Source organism: Vulpes lagopus, chromosome X (assembly GCF_018345385.1).
Source record: "Vulpes lagopus strain Blue_001 chromosome X, ASM1834538v1, whole genome shotgun sequence".
NCBI classification, from domain to species: Eukaryota; Metazoa; Chordata; class Mammalia; order Carnivora; family Canidae; genus Vulpes; species Vulpes lagopus.
The window spans coordinates 101461078-101475747 of record NC_054848.1 but is presented as its reverse complement, the minus strand read 5'-3'; the positions used below and the strand labels follow the sequence as shown (position 1 = coordinate 101475747).

Below are 14670 nucleotides of genomic sequence, written 5' to 3'. Positions count from 1 at the left end.
GGCACAACCTACCAAGAGCCAGGAGGCTACAAATACCAAAAACAACCACAAGACCTGAGGGGCAGCCAAGGAAGTTTACCTACAGGGAGTTGCAGAGATGGCAAATGGACTGTGTCCCTAGAAATGATACAGATGGAAAGCCAGCAAGGGTATCAAGATCTACAAGCTGAAAAAGACAACAGTGGAGGAGCAGAGGTTTGAGGGAGGTTTCTCCAATGAAAAGTCCTAATTTCTTGCTCAGTTTCCAGACCTGGAAGAGTTAACTGGGTCCCTAGAAGGAAGAACAATGACATATATGCCCCAGGACCTCCCCTAATGGGACCTATAGTCACTTACATCAGTGTCTGTACACTGGGGAGACAGCCAGACACTCAAGGAATACTGGACTCAAGATCAAAGTTAACATTGATACCTAGACACCTGAAGCATGATCATGGCCCTATTTGACTGGGGGCTCCAGGGCTGAGTAATCACTGAAGTCTTGGCCTCAAACAAGACTCACAGGGGGGCCTGCAGACCTAGTGGTCATTTCCCACTCCTCAAGTATGGAATTGGAATTGAGTTGGTACTTAAAGAGTATTCCCCACATGGGTCCCTGGCTTGTAGGGCAGGAGCTGTCACAGTGAGGAAAGTCAAGTGGAAACCTCTAAAACTGTTCTCCTCCACCTTGGACAAGAATACATTGAATGGTTACTTATCTGTGTCAACTTGGCTCAGGCTATAGTACCCAACTAGTCAATCAAACAACAATCTAGGTGTTGCTATGCAAGTATTTCATAGATGTGATTAACATCTACCATCAGTTGATTTTCAAGAGATTATCCTTGATAATCAGGGTGGGCCTTATCTAATCAGTTGAAGAACCTAATAGCAAAACTATGATTTCCCTGAAGAAATTCTGCCTATGGACTGCAGTATCAGCTACTGCCCAAGCGTTTCCAGCCTGCTGTCCCGCCCTATAAATTTCAGACTTGCCTAACCAGTCCACACAACTGCATAATTCAATTCCTTGCCATACACATACACACATACACACACACACACACAGGCATACCTCAGAGCTATTGGGGGTTTAGTTCCAGACCACAATAAAGCGAGTATCACAATAAAGCAAGTCACATGTATCTTTTCATTTCCCAGTGCATATAAATTTGTTTACACTATAGTTTACTAAGTATGCAATAGCATTGTATGTAAAAAAGAAAACAATGAACATATCTTAATTTAAAAATACTTTATTGCTAAAAAATGCTAACCAATATCTGAGCTTTCAGTAAATCATAACCATCAATCACAGATTACCGTAACAAATGTAATAATAATGAAAAAGTTTGAAATGTTGTGATTATCAAAATCTGACAGAGAAACTAAGAAAATGCTGTTGGAAAAATGACACTGAGACTTGTTTTACACAGCGTTGCCACAAACCCTTACTTTTAAAAAACAAAAACAAAAAACAAAAACAAAAACAACCACAGTTTATCTGTGAAACACAATTAAGCAAAGCATAATAAAATGAGGTATGCCTGCATGTTTTCTCATTAGGAATTGGCTTACAGCAAGATATACATATCCTACTGGTTATTTTCCCGGTAAAACCCTAATTGATACATAAATCAAAACAATATTACATCTCAGTGGAGCCAGAGTAGATCAGTGCTACTATTAAAAACCTAGAAGATGCAAAGAATGGTAGCCCCTCTATCTTTGCACCTCTAGCCAAATGGGGGTCCCTGTATGACCAGCTGAGGCAGAAAACAGCTTGAGCTTGGTTTTTATGTGGGTTCGTTCAGTATGTGGGCACAAAGTGATGATGAATGGTATCTGCCCTACCGCCACATTCAGGGGTGGAGAAGGAAACATCTTTCAATGAATGGGATCTAACGTAGTACACCTGACTTGGTGTAAAAGAAGAGGCATAATGTGAGACTCTTTATTGGGTATACACAGACTCCTGGGCAGTGGCCAGTGGCCTGGCCATCCAGTTGAGAGACTGGAAGGACAAGAGGTAAAAATCAGAGACAAGGAGGTATGGTGTAAAAACTGTGGACTGACATGTGAGAGATAAGGCAAAGTGTGAATACTTTTGTATCACATGCTAACATTCATCAGAGCATCCGCCACGGAAGAGGCACTAAACTGCCAGGCAGACAAAATGACTGAGGTGCATAGGCCTTTTGTCAGTGGCTACTACACAACTGGGATGATGGACACATAAAGAGAGTGCCATGGCCCAAGAGCAAGGACTCCTGCTTACCAAAGCTGATCTAGTGGGAATCCTCTGACAGGTGCTTTGGCTCTAGGACTCCCATTTCACTGGTCTTGCTCAAACATTCTCACAACTCCATAGCAGTTTAAGCCTTTTTCCTACCCAACCTTCCTTCTTGCCTTCCCTCTTCTCCAGAGGTTAGACTTCTATCAGAGTCTGACTGCTTTTCCAGACTTCTCCAGCCTCCTTTCCCATTTTCTTTCATGGGCATTTTCTCCTAAAAACAAAATCTCTTGCACATCTAATCTTGGACCCAAACTAACATACCAAGTAAACTAATTAAATGTGCTCACTATTAAAGCTCTGTTCCTTTGTTTTGAAGGGTCAGAAGTGCAAGCTTAGTAATTCAGCAGCGGTGTTATGGTCCTGCAAACTAATTCCTACCTAACTCAATAAGGGACTGACTGAAAAACTAAAAGGACAAGGTTCTCAAAATGAGAAAAAACAAAAACAAAAACAAAAAAACTGCCTCTGGTCGCCTTAACCAGAGATATGCAATGAAGCTGACAAAGTGTTCCCATCTCAGCAAGAACAGCTACTTGAAAAGGAAATGGCCCAAAAGTGGCCTGGCGTGTCTGAAATGTGGAAACAGAGCTGGCTAGCCAAAAGGTAGAAACAATCCAAATGTCCATCCACCAAGGAATGGATAAACAAAATGTGGTCTATCCATGCCATGGATAGCCATAAAAAGGAACAAAGTACTGATCCATGCCGCAACATGGATGAACCTCAAAAATATACTAAGTGAAAGACACCAGACACAAAAGGCCATATATTGTACGATTCCACTTGCATAAAATGTGCAGAATAGGTAGTTCCATAGGAATGAAAAGCAGATTGGTGGCTGACAGAGACGAAGAGGGGGGAATGGAGAGTAACTGCTTAATGGGCACAGCGTTTCATTCTGGAGTGATGGAAATGTTTTAGAACTACACAGGAGTGGTGGTTTTACAACACTGTGAAGGTACCAAAGGCCACTGGATCATTCCCTTTAAAATGGTTAATCTGATGTTATGTGAATTTAACCTCGATCTAAATAAATAAATAAATAAATAAATAGTGAGGCGGTGCATGGACATTGAAAAACAGATGTTTAAAAAATTTTTTAAAGGAGGGCAGGGGGCAGAGAGAGGGGGCTGGTGTTAAGAATCACTATCCCCTTCCCATCAAGCTGTCCAGATCTAGTTAAACCACACTCTTCTATTCTATGGCTGTACCTGCCAACTGGCTTGCCACCTAAACATCTAGCACAAAGACTAGAATCCCTAGATTGCCTGGTATTTCCCCTTTCCTGGCAATTATGTCATAAACTGGGGTCGTAAATTCAAGGGCCATATTTACAAAACCAAATTTAAGTCCTGAGCATGTTCCCAGGAACAATGGATTTTGTCAAAAGTATAGGATATGTGGCTGTTAAGACTACAGCTCTCGATGACTCTCATACTCAAGGGATTGGAAGAATTTAGCCCAGAGATTTTACTCACAGTAACAGTAAAAGTGTAATTGAGTATGACTGCATTTTCAAGATCAAGTCCATTTCCAGTACTAGTAGACTGTCAAATAGGCCGCAGCTTCAGTGGTGCCTGCGGTCACTGGGGTTGGAGGAGTCCCGGTCACGCGAGTGCCGGGCCCTCTTATGCCTGTGCGATCTCTCTTGGCTCCTGCTTCTACCTCTCCGGCTACGCCCCTCAGAACGCCCATTGTGCCGGCTGGAATGAGTGTCTGAGCTTCGGCCTCTGTCTCTGTCTCTGTCTCTCTCTCTTCCTCTCTCTCTATCTTTCTCTCTCTCTCTATCTCTGTTCTTTTCTTCTCTTTCTTCCCTCCTGCTTGAGGACCTACGTTCGTGCCTGGGCTTCTCCTTCCTCGGCTCCCTCTCTCTGTCCTCTGCTCTGCTGCGGCAGGTGGTCTTGACCTCGGGAGAGCTGTGATGGTGCTTGCGCACCTCTCTGGGTTCTGACTTCTGACCCCTCTCTGGGTTCTTGGTGCTGTGCTTTTTAGAGCCAGGGTCATCCTTTTCCTTTTCCATCTGGTTTCTGGGGGATGAAGAGGAGACTGGCTGCTCTGCCTGTACTTCCTGGTCAGTCTTCTCTTTGTCTTTCTTTCTTCTCTTTTTCTCTTTTTTGTCTGGAGGGAAAAAGGGGCACAACCAATAAGGAAAGGAAGAGGGGGAAGGGGGAGGGTAAAGGAAAGGAAAGGAAAGCACTGCTGGTAGCACTGGGAAGCGCTCATAATCTATACTTCCAGAAAAGCATCTGTGAGAAGTCAACTTGGACAACTGTCCCCCTTGATAGGTCAAGTCACTGGATAAGGCAATCCTCACCCCAAATTACCTTTCTAAAGACCCGACCTCCAAATACAGTCACATTCTAAGGTCTCGAGGGATTAGGACTCCAACATATGAACTGGGAAACAGAATTCAGCCCATGATATTAGTCTTCCACTGATACCTCTCCTTTCCCAATTACTATAAGGTTCCCCACACCCTTCCTCTTCACACCTAATAACTGATTACCAATTCTCAGTGAATGCTAGGAGGAGCAAACACTAAGACTACCCAGAATCTTCTCTCAGGTCTTAGTGCTTTACCTTTTTTGTATTTTTTTGTGGGTTTGTCATCTTCGGAACCCTCAGATGAACTCACAGAGGGGGTGTGAGCCCCACAGCCCTTCTCCTGGAGCTCTTTGGTCACATCATCCATTTCTTCTGAGTCCTTAGGAGCCCGATAGTTAGACACATGATCCACTCGGATAGTTCTTCCTTTGATCTAAGACAGACAGGCAATGCTTCAGCAGAGAGGGCCCTACTTCTGAACTATTTGAACCCAGCTGCAGGAAGCCATGGTTCAAACCACACCCTTTACCTTCTTGCTAATTCTATTTCTGGGGAAATCTCTAAGCCAGACCTGCCCAACTGGTATGCCACAGCACATATACCTAGATAATAATCTGCCCAGCCCCTGGGGCAACCAGGTAGGCAGCTGGAGTCCCTGAAGCAACTCTACCAGGCAGCCTCCTCAGTTTACCCCAGGGTGCCACACAATAACCTTCAGGTTCTACATAAGCAATTAAATGAAAAAATGTTCAGCAGTACTGCCCCAAAGCACAAGCAGCAGGGAAAACTGAGAATTTACATGCATAAACAATGAATTACCCTCAATCACATTAATTTGCAGTAAAACATACCATGGCCTGGCAGTTAGAACTCCTGAAGCGAGTGCAGCACTACAGCTGTTTTCTTGATACAGCAATTAGGATGAGGTCAAGGCAGACCAATATTTGGGAAAGGGGAAGGAATTTGTTTTCCTAAGCCCTCACGCCTTGCTCTATCCCCACCATACTGGAACAACTGGCTCACACTCATTTATGCTGTGGATCACAACTCTCTGGGTGAACAACAAAAAATTAGCCCCTCACTTAAAAATAGTCAGGCAGATACAGACGTATTCTATAGGCAAAAATCATCCAAAAGTTTATGTCTGGCTTTTATTGTTCCTATACAAGAACAGAGTTTCATTCTTACCTTTAAGCCTGAACTTAAAGGTCATCTTTCCTATTCCCCTTTTGAAAACATTTTAGAAAATCTCCCTTTCATGGAGATTTTCAGCTGTTCCATACTGCTGCAATCAGTGACAAATTCTCCAAGTCCAAAGTCACCCCCAAACCTATAAAAAATGCTTATCTAACTGCAGTGCTTTTCCTAAATAAGCAGAGGAACCAGGGAGAGCACAGACAAGCCAGACTTGTCTATCACCTTCTCTGGCCAAGAGTGGTCTGAGAGGGAACAGACAAGGGAAAACTTCAGAATTAGTTACTATTGTAGAATCTGTCATCAGACTTCATCTAGAGAATTTCCAAGGCCCAGGCATGCTAAGTCAATGGAGACATAGGACAGACACACAAAGCTATATCTTAGAGGATGAAGCCATAAGAGAGCGTCAAATCCTCTGACACAGCATAGCATGGAAGAGCAGTATTTGCTAGTCTTTTTACTGCCCAATACATCAGAGATGAGAGTAGGGTATGAGAATGGAAAGGGGAGAAACCAGAGGCTTGGTTGGGGGTGAGGGACATGGTACCTATGTTCCTAGGAAGATGAACATGAGGAAAAGGAACAAGTGTCAGCAGGGTCATAAGCCAATGAAATTATTTCCTGGGATAATTTCCTGGTCAGTATGTCCCCACACCTCTACAACCCTCAACACATCCAGGTGACCAGTACTGTCCTTGAACTTGGGCCAATCAGGTGGGAAATTAACTCGAACCCTTACATACAGGAAAAGTCCAGCCAGATCCTGCTTAGTGAACACACTCACCTTGATTCCATTAAAATTGTCAACAGCCAAAATTGTGCTCCTCTGGTCTTCATAGCAAAGGAAACAGAATCCTTTGGATTTCCCAGTCTTCTTGTCCCGCACCAGATTAATGTTAACAATCTCCCCATATCTATTTATTTCATAAAAGAGTAAGACACTATTGATTTAAAATGCAAAAACTTTCAGATTGAATGACAAAACAATTCAAATAATATAATCTATACAAGAGATACATCTAGGAAAAGATGACATAAAGTTAAAAATAAAAATTAGACAAGGACAGAGCAGGAACATCCAATTACAAAATGAGTGGTAATATTAAGATCGAAGATGAATTCAAGGCCAAAAAAAAAAATAGTTCCCCTTAAGCAGGACTAAGAGAGCTCTTTTACACTAAAAAAGGTCCTAATATATTACAAAAATATGTCATGAAACTTTATACATAAGTTCACAAGTCAAAAATTTTAACTTAAGAAACTCTTAGAAATTCCAAGAGAAACTAATAACAAAAGTTATATTTTAGCATACCACTTTAAGTTTATAACACATAAAGCTAAAAAAAATAAGGTCAGAGAAATTAATATCAACATATAATTATAACATTAATATAAACAATAATATAACAATTATGTTGTTAATAAATATTAATGTCAAACTAGTGGATATATATATTTGAATCTTACAAAAAGAGTACCATTTCAAGAATCCATGAAACATGTATTAAAATGGACTATAGAATAAACTTCAATCACCTCCAAAAACAGAACATGTTCTCCAATCACAATGCTATACAGCTGGAAATAATATTTTAAATAAAAAATACCCAACAAGCTAGAACTTGAAGCCTATTCTCCTAACAACTGGATGAAAGAGAAATTGAAATAAAGAAAAAAAATCAATGGTAGACTATTTAAAAAATAACACAAATGAGAATATATACCAAAACTTAGAAGATGCAGCTAAAACTACACTCAGGAAAATCTGTAACCTTAAAGAATTTTACTGTTAAAAAGGTAGAATAGGAGGCACATAGGTGGCTCAGTCAGTCAAGCATTTGCCTTCAGCTCAGTTCATGATCCCAGACTCCTGGGATCAAGTCCTGTGTTGGGCTCCCAGCTCTGGAGGGAGTCCGTTTCTCCCTCTGCCCTTCCCCTCTACTCAAGATCTCTCTCTCGCTCGCTCGCTCATTAAATAAATAAAATATTTAAAAATAAAATAAAAAGGCACAATGAATGTAAAAGAAAATAAATCTAAGGAAAGCAGATGGGAGTTAATAAAGATAAAAGCAGAAATTAAATAGAAAATAGAAAAAAATCTACCTTATTCCTTATACAAAGTTAAATTCCAGATAAGTTAAAGATTCATAAATTAAAAGGTAGAGTCATAAAAATAAAACAAGAATTGATGGATACTTAATAACACAATCATACAAATACATCTGGGCCAGATATCTTGCATCTTACCTAACAAAATACAGGTTTCCCCCGCTATCCGAAGGTTCACTTTATGCCACTTTGCTTTTACAAAACACGTACTTAGTCCCTGTTTTCACTAACTGGAAGACAGGTGAAGAGGATTTTTGCTTTTATGATTATGGTAACTGCTTCACCACTTCACGCATTTTTAGCTTAGAAAGCTTTTGTAGAAGTCTACCTTCAGAGAGCAGGGGAAATCTGTACTGGAGCTGATTCAGCTTAGGTCAGGAACTATTTCACACTGTTTAGTACAGTAGGTATAGGCCAATGCAATTAGGAGAAAACATGCAAAAAATGTAAAAAAAAAAACTAAAACTATCTCTATTTGAAGATTATATATAATACTCTGGATAGAAAACCCAAGCAAATCAATCATGAACAATAATAAAAACAAACAGTGTAATAATTCAGTAAGGTAACAGGATATAAAGTTAAAAAAATAAAACTCTCTTACGTACAAACAATAATCAGAAGATATGTAATCAAAGAAAAAACCCCCCAAAAAGAAAAACCCCATTTGAATTAGCAACAAAAAGATAAAATACTTAGAAATAAAGTTAACAATAAACAGTGTACAAAGTCTACATAGAGAAAACTTTTTAAAACTGAAAGACACACACATAGATTTAGACAAATATAAAAACATATCTTGTTTTTGGATAGGATGACTCAACATCATATAGATAGCAACATCCTCCCCCAAGTTAATACTTAAATGTAATATAATACAAGTTGTGTTTTATTTTCCTGGAGCTGGATAATTCTGAAGTTCTTGTGGAAAAATGAGCATGTAAGAATAGATAGAAAATTTTCAAAAAAGAAAAATGAGGGAGCGTAACTCTCCTAGACAATAAACATACTAAAAAATTCTGATTAGTTAATGTGGTACTAGCACATGAAGAGAAAGACAGACCAAAAGAACACAATAGAAAGCCAAGAAAGAGACTTAAGTATACATGGAAAAATTAGTAATATAAGTGTGACATCCCAATTTGCTGGGGGGAAATATGGACTTTTTTATAAATGTGGGAACAACTGGATACCCATTGAAAAAAACCCTGAAATTGGATCCATGTCTCACACTATACATAAGAATAACCCTAAATGGATCAGATTTCAATGCATAACATTGAAACCATACAAGTACTAGAAGAGAGGACGGTATTTCTCCCTACCTACCCATCTATCTAATTATGACCCAAAATTCAGAAGCAATAAAAAAAAAAAGACTGATAAATTTGGCCATATAAAACACCAGAGCATGAGACTGTAAAGAGTCAGCACAAAGGAGTTTTTGGGGAGATGGAATTACTCTTCATCCTAATTGTGGGGGTGACTATACAAATCTATGCACGTATTAAAGCTCACGGGACTGAGATACCTGGGTGGCTCAGTGGCTGAGCATGTGCCTTCAGCTCAGAGCATAATCCCAGGGTCCTGGGATGGAGTCCCATATCAGGCTCCCCTCAGGGAGCCTGCTTCTCCCTCTGCGTATGTCTCTGCCTCTCTCTCTCTCTCATAAATTAATAAAATATTTTTTTAAAAAAGCTCACAGGACTCTACACCCCCTAAAAAAGTCAATTTTAGGGCAGCCCGGGTGGCTCAGCAGTTTAGTGCCACCTTCAGCCCAGGGCCTGATCCTGGAGACCCAGGATCGAGTCCCACGTCAGGCTCCCTGCATGGAGCCTGCCTCTCTCTCTCTCTCTCTCTCTCTCTCTCTCTCTCTCTCAAAAATAAAAATCTTTTTTAAAAAGTCAATTTTACCATATAAACACATAAATGAATAAAAAATTTAAGTTTTGCACAGAAAAATATCAGAACAAAGTCAAAAGACAAATGACAAAATAGGAGAAAATACTAACAACTCATATCACAGATAAAGGACCAGAAAGCAATTTTTTTCCTTTTGCTATAAAGATCATCTGGACAACTGGTGAAGTCAAATAAAGTCCACAAATTAGATAATAATATTGTATCAGTGTTAACTTCTTGAATTTGCTAACCATACTGAAGTTAAACAAGAGAATGCCCTTATTTGGGGGGGAAATGCATATTGAAGAATTTAGGGATAAATGAGCAACATGTCTGCAACTCTCAAATGGTTCAGAAAAAATAATAGGTATACATGGGGAGAAATAATGACAAAGCAAATGTGGTAAAATGTTAACATCTGGGGACTCTAAGCGAAGGGGAAACCGGCATTCTTCATATCACTTTACATAACTTTCCTATTTTAAGCCTGAAATAATCTCAAAATAAAAAGTAAAAGAAAAAATATAAGAACACGTTTATTTTTTTATAAAAGATTTTATTTATTTATGAGAGAGAGAAAGAGAGAGAGAGAGAGGCAGAGACACAGGCAGAGGGAGAAACAGGCTCCATGAGGAAGCCTGATGCGGGACTCGATCCCGAGACTCCAGGTTCATGCCCTGGGCTCAAGGCAGGAGCTAAACCGCTGAGCCTCCCAGGGATCCCCCCAAGAACACATTTAAACAGACTCCTACAGACCAAATTGGGACAACTGGAACATGAAGAAATAATGATGGCAATGTAGTATAACACATCAAATTAAGAAAAGTTAGTCCACAGTAAACAACACATGCCAAAGTGGTATAACAGAATTAAAACCATTAAGAGTTTTTGTAAAATCACTAAGAAAATGAGGAACACACCAATAGAAGAAAACAAGCAAAGGACACGAAAAGACATCTTAAAAAAAATAATAATGGCATGTACATCTATGAAAAGATGCTCTAACTCACTGATGATTAAATAAAGGCAAAGTAAAATCATAATGAGAAACCATACAAGTATCTTAAAAATAACCACTGCCAATTAGGATTCCAAAAAAAAAAAAATGGGCATTCTAGTTAGAGTAGAAACTGGTACAAACTTCTCAGAGAGCAATTTGGCCATATTCATAAAACATCTGAAAAATGCTAACATATTGACCTAGTAATTTCACTATGGAAACTATCAGGAATGCATACAAAGGATATATATTCTACAATGTATAGTGTAATACAATTTATAACAGCAAAATATTAGAATACCCAACATTTTTTAAAAAAGATTAAAAAAAGATGATAAAGAAATACACCAAAATGTTAAGTTTTTCCTTAAAGTAGGTTCTATTTTCTTCTTTATGCTTTTCCTTTTTGCCAAATGTTCTATAATGATTATACATTACCTTGATAATCAGAAAACAAAACATTTTTTGAAAACCACTGTTACCAATGGCAAAGACAATCTTCATGGAGAGCAAGGTGTACAGCCAGAATAGAGAATTAGAATAAGCAAACACACTAGCTGATCATCACTCAACGCAAATAAGACAAAAACAGCCCCTATGAAGGCTGGACCAGACAGAGGTATCTACAGGTGGAAACTACAGGTTGCACCTGCTGTAAACTTCCAGCTGCCCAGAAGTCAGAGAAAGCAGCCTCTGTCTCTCTTGGACGCTCTGCCAGAGTGGGCTGCCAAAGCCCTCTCTCATGGCCCTCTCATGGGTACTGCCCAATTTCTTTTCCATGACCCTCTCCCCCATATGCTGCCCCACCACTCAGCCACGGTCCTCTTCCTATTGGACGGCCCCACCATCCCCTGACATGGCAATGTCTCCGCCACAGTGTGCTGGCAGTGTTTGCTTCTCCAAATCCTTCTGCCACAGTCCTCTGCCCTCAGGGTCCCTATGGCCCCACGGACTGTCTAACCACTCTGTGTAGCTCTGGGTTGTGCCCAGCCCCTCTCCCACCAGCCGCCACTACCAGTGCAAGATGCTCTCCCACCCAATGCTGCTGCTTTCATCTATGGGCAGAATGAAGAATATAAGGTTCACCTATTCATCCTTGTTCCTCATCAGCCCATAATTCTCAGCTTCTGGGTAAAGAGACCGGCTCTGCTTACTAATCTTATACCCATCTAGAAACAAGAAAACTGCCTAAACTTTTTGCTTTTTCTCCCATTCCTCTGTGCTTTGCCCTAATCTTACACCACATAGGTGTAGGCCAGAAGGGCCCTGTGATCATGGATTACCCTTGGGTTTGCAGGAGCCCAAGGAGTCCAACATGGTAGCTTCCTGTGAGCTACAGTCTATTCTGGTGTAGGCACAGGCTGAACAAGCCTCACTTAAAAAGCAATAAAAATAGACCAGAATCCCCAAGACAGCCTCCTAAATCATCTAACTTCTTGGATTTTCCATATTGGGAGTTCTATAACCATGTCCTGGGGCTGATCTAGACTAGAGCAGAAGCTCCAGCCCTCCCCATGCAGGGAGCCCAGTCAGACTAGAATAAAACAAATAGATTTTGTGAGGCCACAAAATGTATTAAGCAAGCATACTTTGATGACCCAGAAGGCAGGAAATGAAAAAGGACTTACTGTGAGAACACACAGATGATGTCCCCTTCAGTCAGTTCATAAGGAAGCCCTCCTAGGAGAGAAAACCACATTTCAGTTCCACAAACATTTACCAAGCACCTCCTCCATACCATGCACTAGGCCCAGCAATGGGGGTGCAAAGAAGAGTAAGCCACAGGGCCTGCCCTCAAAGAACTCACAGTCTGACAATTTAACAGAATCATATATAAGGTGCAGCACTAGTGCAGCAAAAGGAGTGATTAACTTTATGGAAAGGTCAGTGTCATCACTAACCAAATACTCCCCACACCCAAAATCTTGCAAAGCAGACAGTTTGCAGCATAAAACTCTGTTCCCACAAACATATCTTGAACTCACCTGCTCTTTTTTTTTTAAGATTTTATTTATTTATTCATGAGAGACACAGAAAGCGAGGCAGAGACATAGGCAGAGGGAGAAATGGGAGCCTGATGCAGGACTCAATACCGGGACTCCAAAATCACAACCTGAGCCAAAGGCAGACGCTCAACCACTGATCCACCCAGGTGCCCGGAACTCACAAACTCACAGCTAAGATTACAGCAAAATCAGTTTAAATATGAAAATATTACCCCACCTCACATAGACTAAGGAATCCTTGGTTGTCTATAGACAACTGTTCAGCATTTCATAGGAAATAAATTCCCCTGCAAATCTTTTGTTCCTCATCTGTAAAATGAGGATATTAGTACTTATTTCACAGAACTGTTGTAAGAATTAAATAAAACAATGGACATAAAGTGCTTAGCACAATATCTGGTGCAATAACTTCTTTGACCAAACTGTCATATTATTGGATGCGACACAAGTGAATACAGAGATGACAATATGGCCATGGACAGAAGGCAGGAGTTAAGTAAACGAGAAAAATGAATTCTGAGGGAAGGAGAAAGGGCGGGGGGTGGTGGGCGCTAGCAGTAATACAAGATGGTGGTTAAGATAATCAGTTCTAGAATCCCATAGTTCTGGTTGTTCCACTTACTACTCATTTGACTTTAAGGAAGTCCATTAGCCTCCTCAGCTATGTAACAGGGGGGCGCGGTATGATAACAGTCTCTGAAAACAAGTGGCAAGGACCACAGTGAACGGCAAAGGTAACTATCATGGTCACTGACTTGGCAGGAGGAGCAAACTAGAAATGGAAGAGAAAAGAGATACAGAAAACGGATTTACGGGGCAGCCAGCAGAAAGAAATCGAAGTGCGTGATGAACGCCAGAAGGAAGGAAAGGCGGGAATGCTGAAAGGTTAGGAAGCGCACCAGGAGAGAATGAGCAGTGCAGAAAGATGTGACCCTCACCCAGGAAGATCCAGGCGCTGTCCTTGTACTCAGAGTGCCAGGACACCTTATCTGCCACCCCAAGCTGGACCTCACGCTCATTCAGCTCGTTGATCAGCTTCACTTTAGTTAAAGGGCTGCAGAGAGAGGCGGAAAAGCGGCCGTTAAGTGTGGCCTGGCCAGAGGTAAGGGAGAGCAGAACTAGAGGGCTAGTTCTCCAGGCTCCGCGCCTCTCCCACCCCTCGGCCCGACAGGCTCTCTACCACCCCAGCCCCGGTGGGCAACTTCCCGCGGCCGGTCCCTACTTCTTAAGAGGTAAACTGAGGCCTTACTTCATCTCCTCAGGTTCGCGCTCAGCACGGAGACATTAACTTCCGGGTGAGTCTGTGTCGCGCGTGCGCAGCGCTGATGCCGTGCGCCCATTGGGCTCCGCGGAGTTCGCGCCGCGCCACGCCGGAAAGACGGGCGCGCTGGGGATCTGCGCTTGCGTAGTAGCGCGGAGAGGCCCTTGGCTCGCTGTGCGTGTTTCGCTCTACTAGGGACTTTTTATCTAGCTTCTCGCTTAGTCCGTCTGTGAAACGCGGCATGGGTGTGAAGCGGGTTTGTTACAGGACGCTCAGCTGCTGGAGGACGCCTGGCATTGATTGCGCGAACTGTAAATGTTTACTGAATTGACATTGAAAAAGGTGCTGCTCTAGCAACTGTAGTCCCAGGCTCTGCCCTCAGTGCAAATCCACTTTCGGGCTTCCACTCCCAGCCAGTCGCTCACGCACACACACCCCTCAAACCATCCATGATCAGAAATTGCAGCAGAAAAGTGAAGAAGGTATGTTAGAGGGTAAATCATTTTTTTCTCCCTTAAATCCAAATGCATAGGCAACTAACCAGTATGATCGAATACCCAGATTTGTCTAAGAGCTCACCCTTTTTCCATAGTCT

At 41.4% G+C, this 14670-nt stretch overlaps 1 protein-coding gene across 1 annotated transcript; it reads right to left on the bottom strand.

Annotated features, from left to right (window-relative positions):
• Positions 1-1057: 1057 nt before the first annotated feature.
• On the bottom strand, positions 1058-14166 carry RBMX2 (RNA binding motif protein X-linked 2). The gene is made up of 6 exons (XM_041741799.1): positions 14064-14166; positions 13753-13868; positions 12437-12488; positions 6582-6711; positions 4856-5033; positions 1058-4393 (listed from the first exon to the last, which is right to left on the bottom strand). Exons 1-6 carry the CDS (start codon positions 14066-14068, stop codon positions 3843-3845), a joined length of 1032 nt encoding a protein of 343 aa, XP_041597733.1. The 5' UTR covers positions 14069-14166; the 3' UTR covers positions 1058-3842.
• Between the last annotated feature and the right edge of the window lie 504 nt (positions 14167-14670).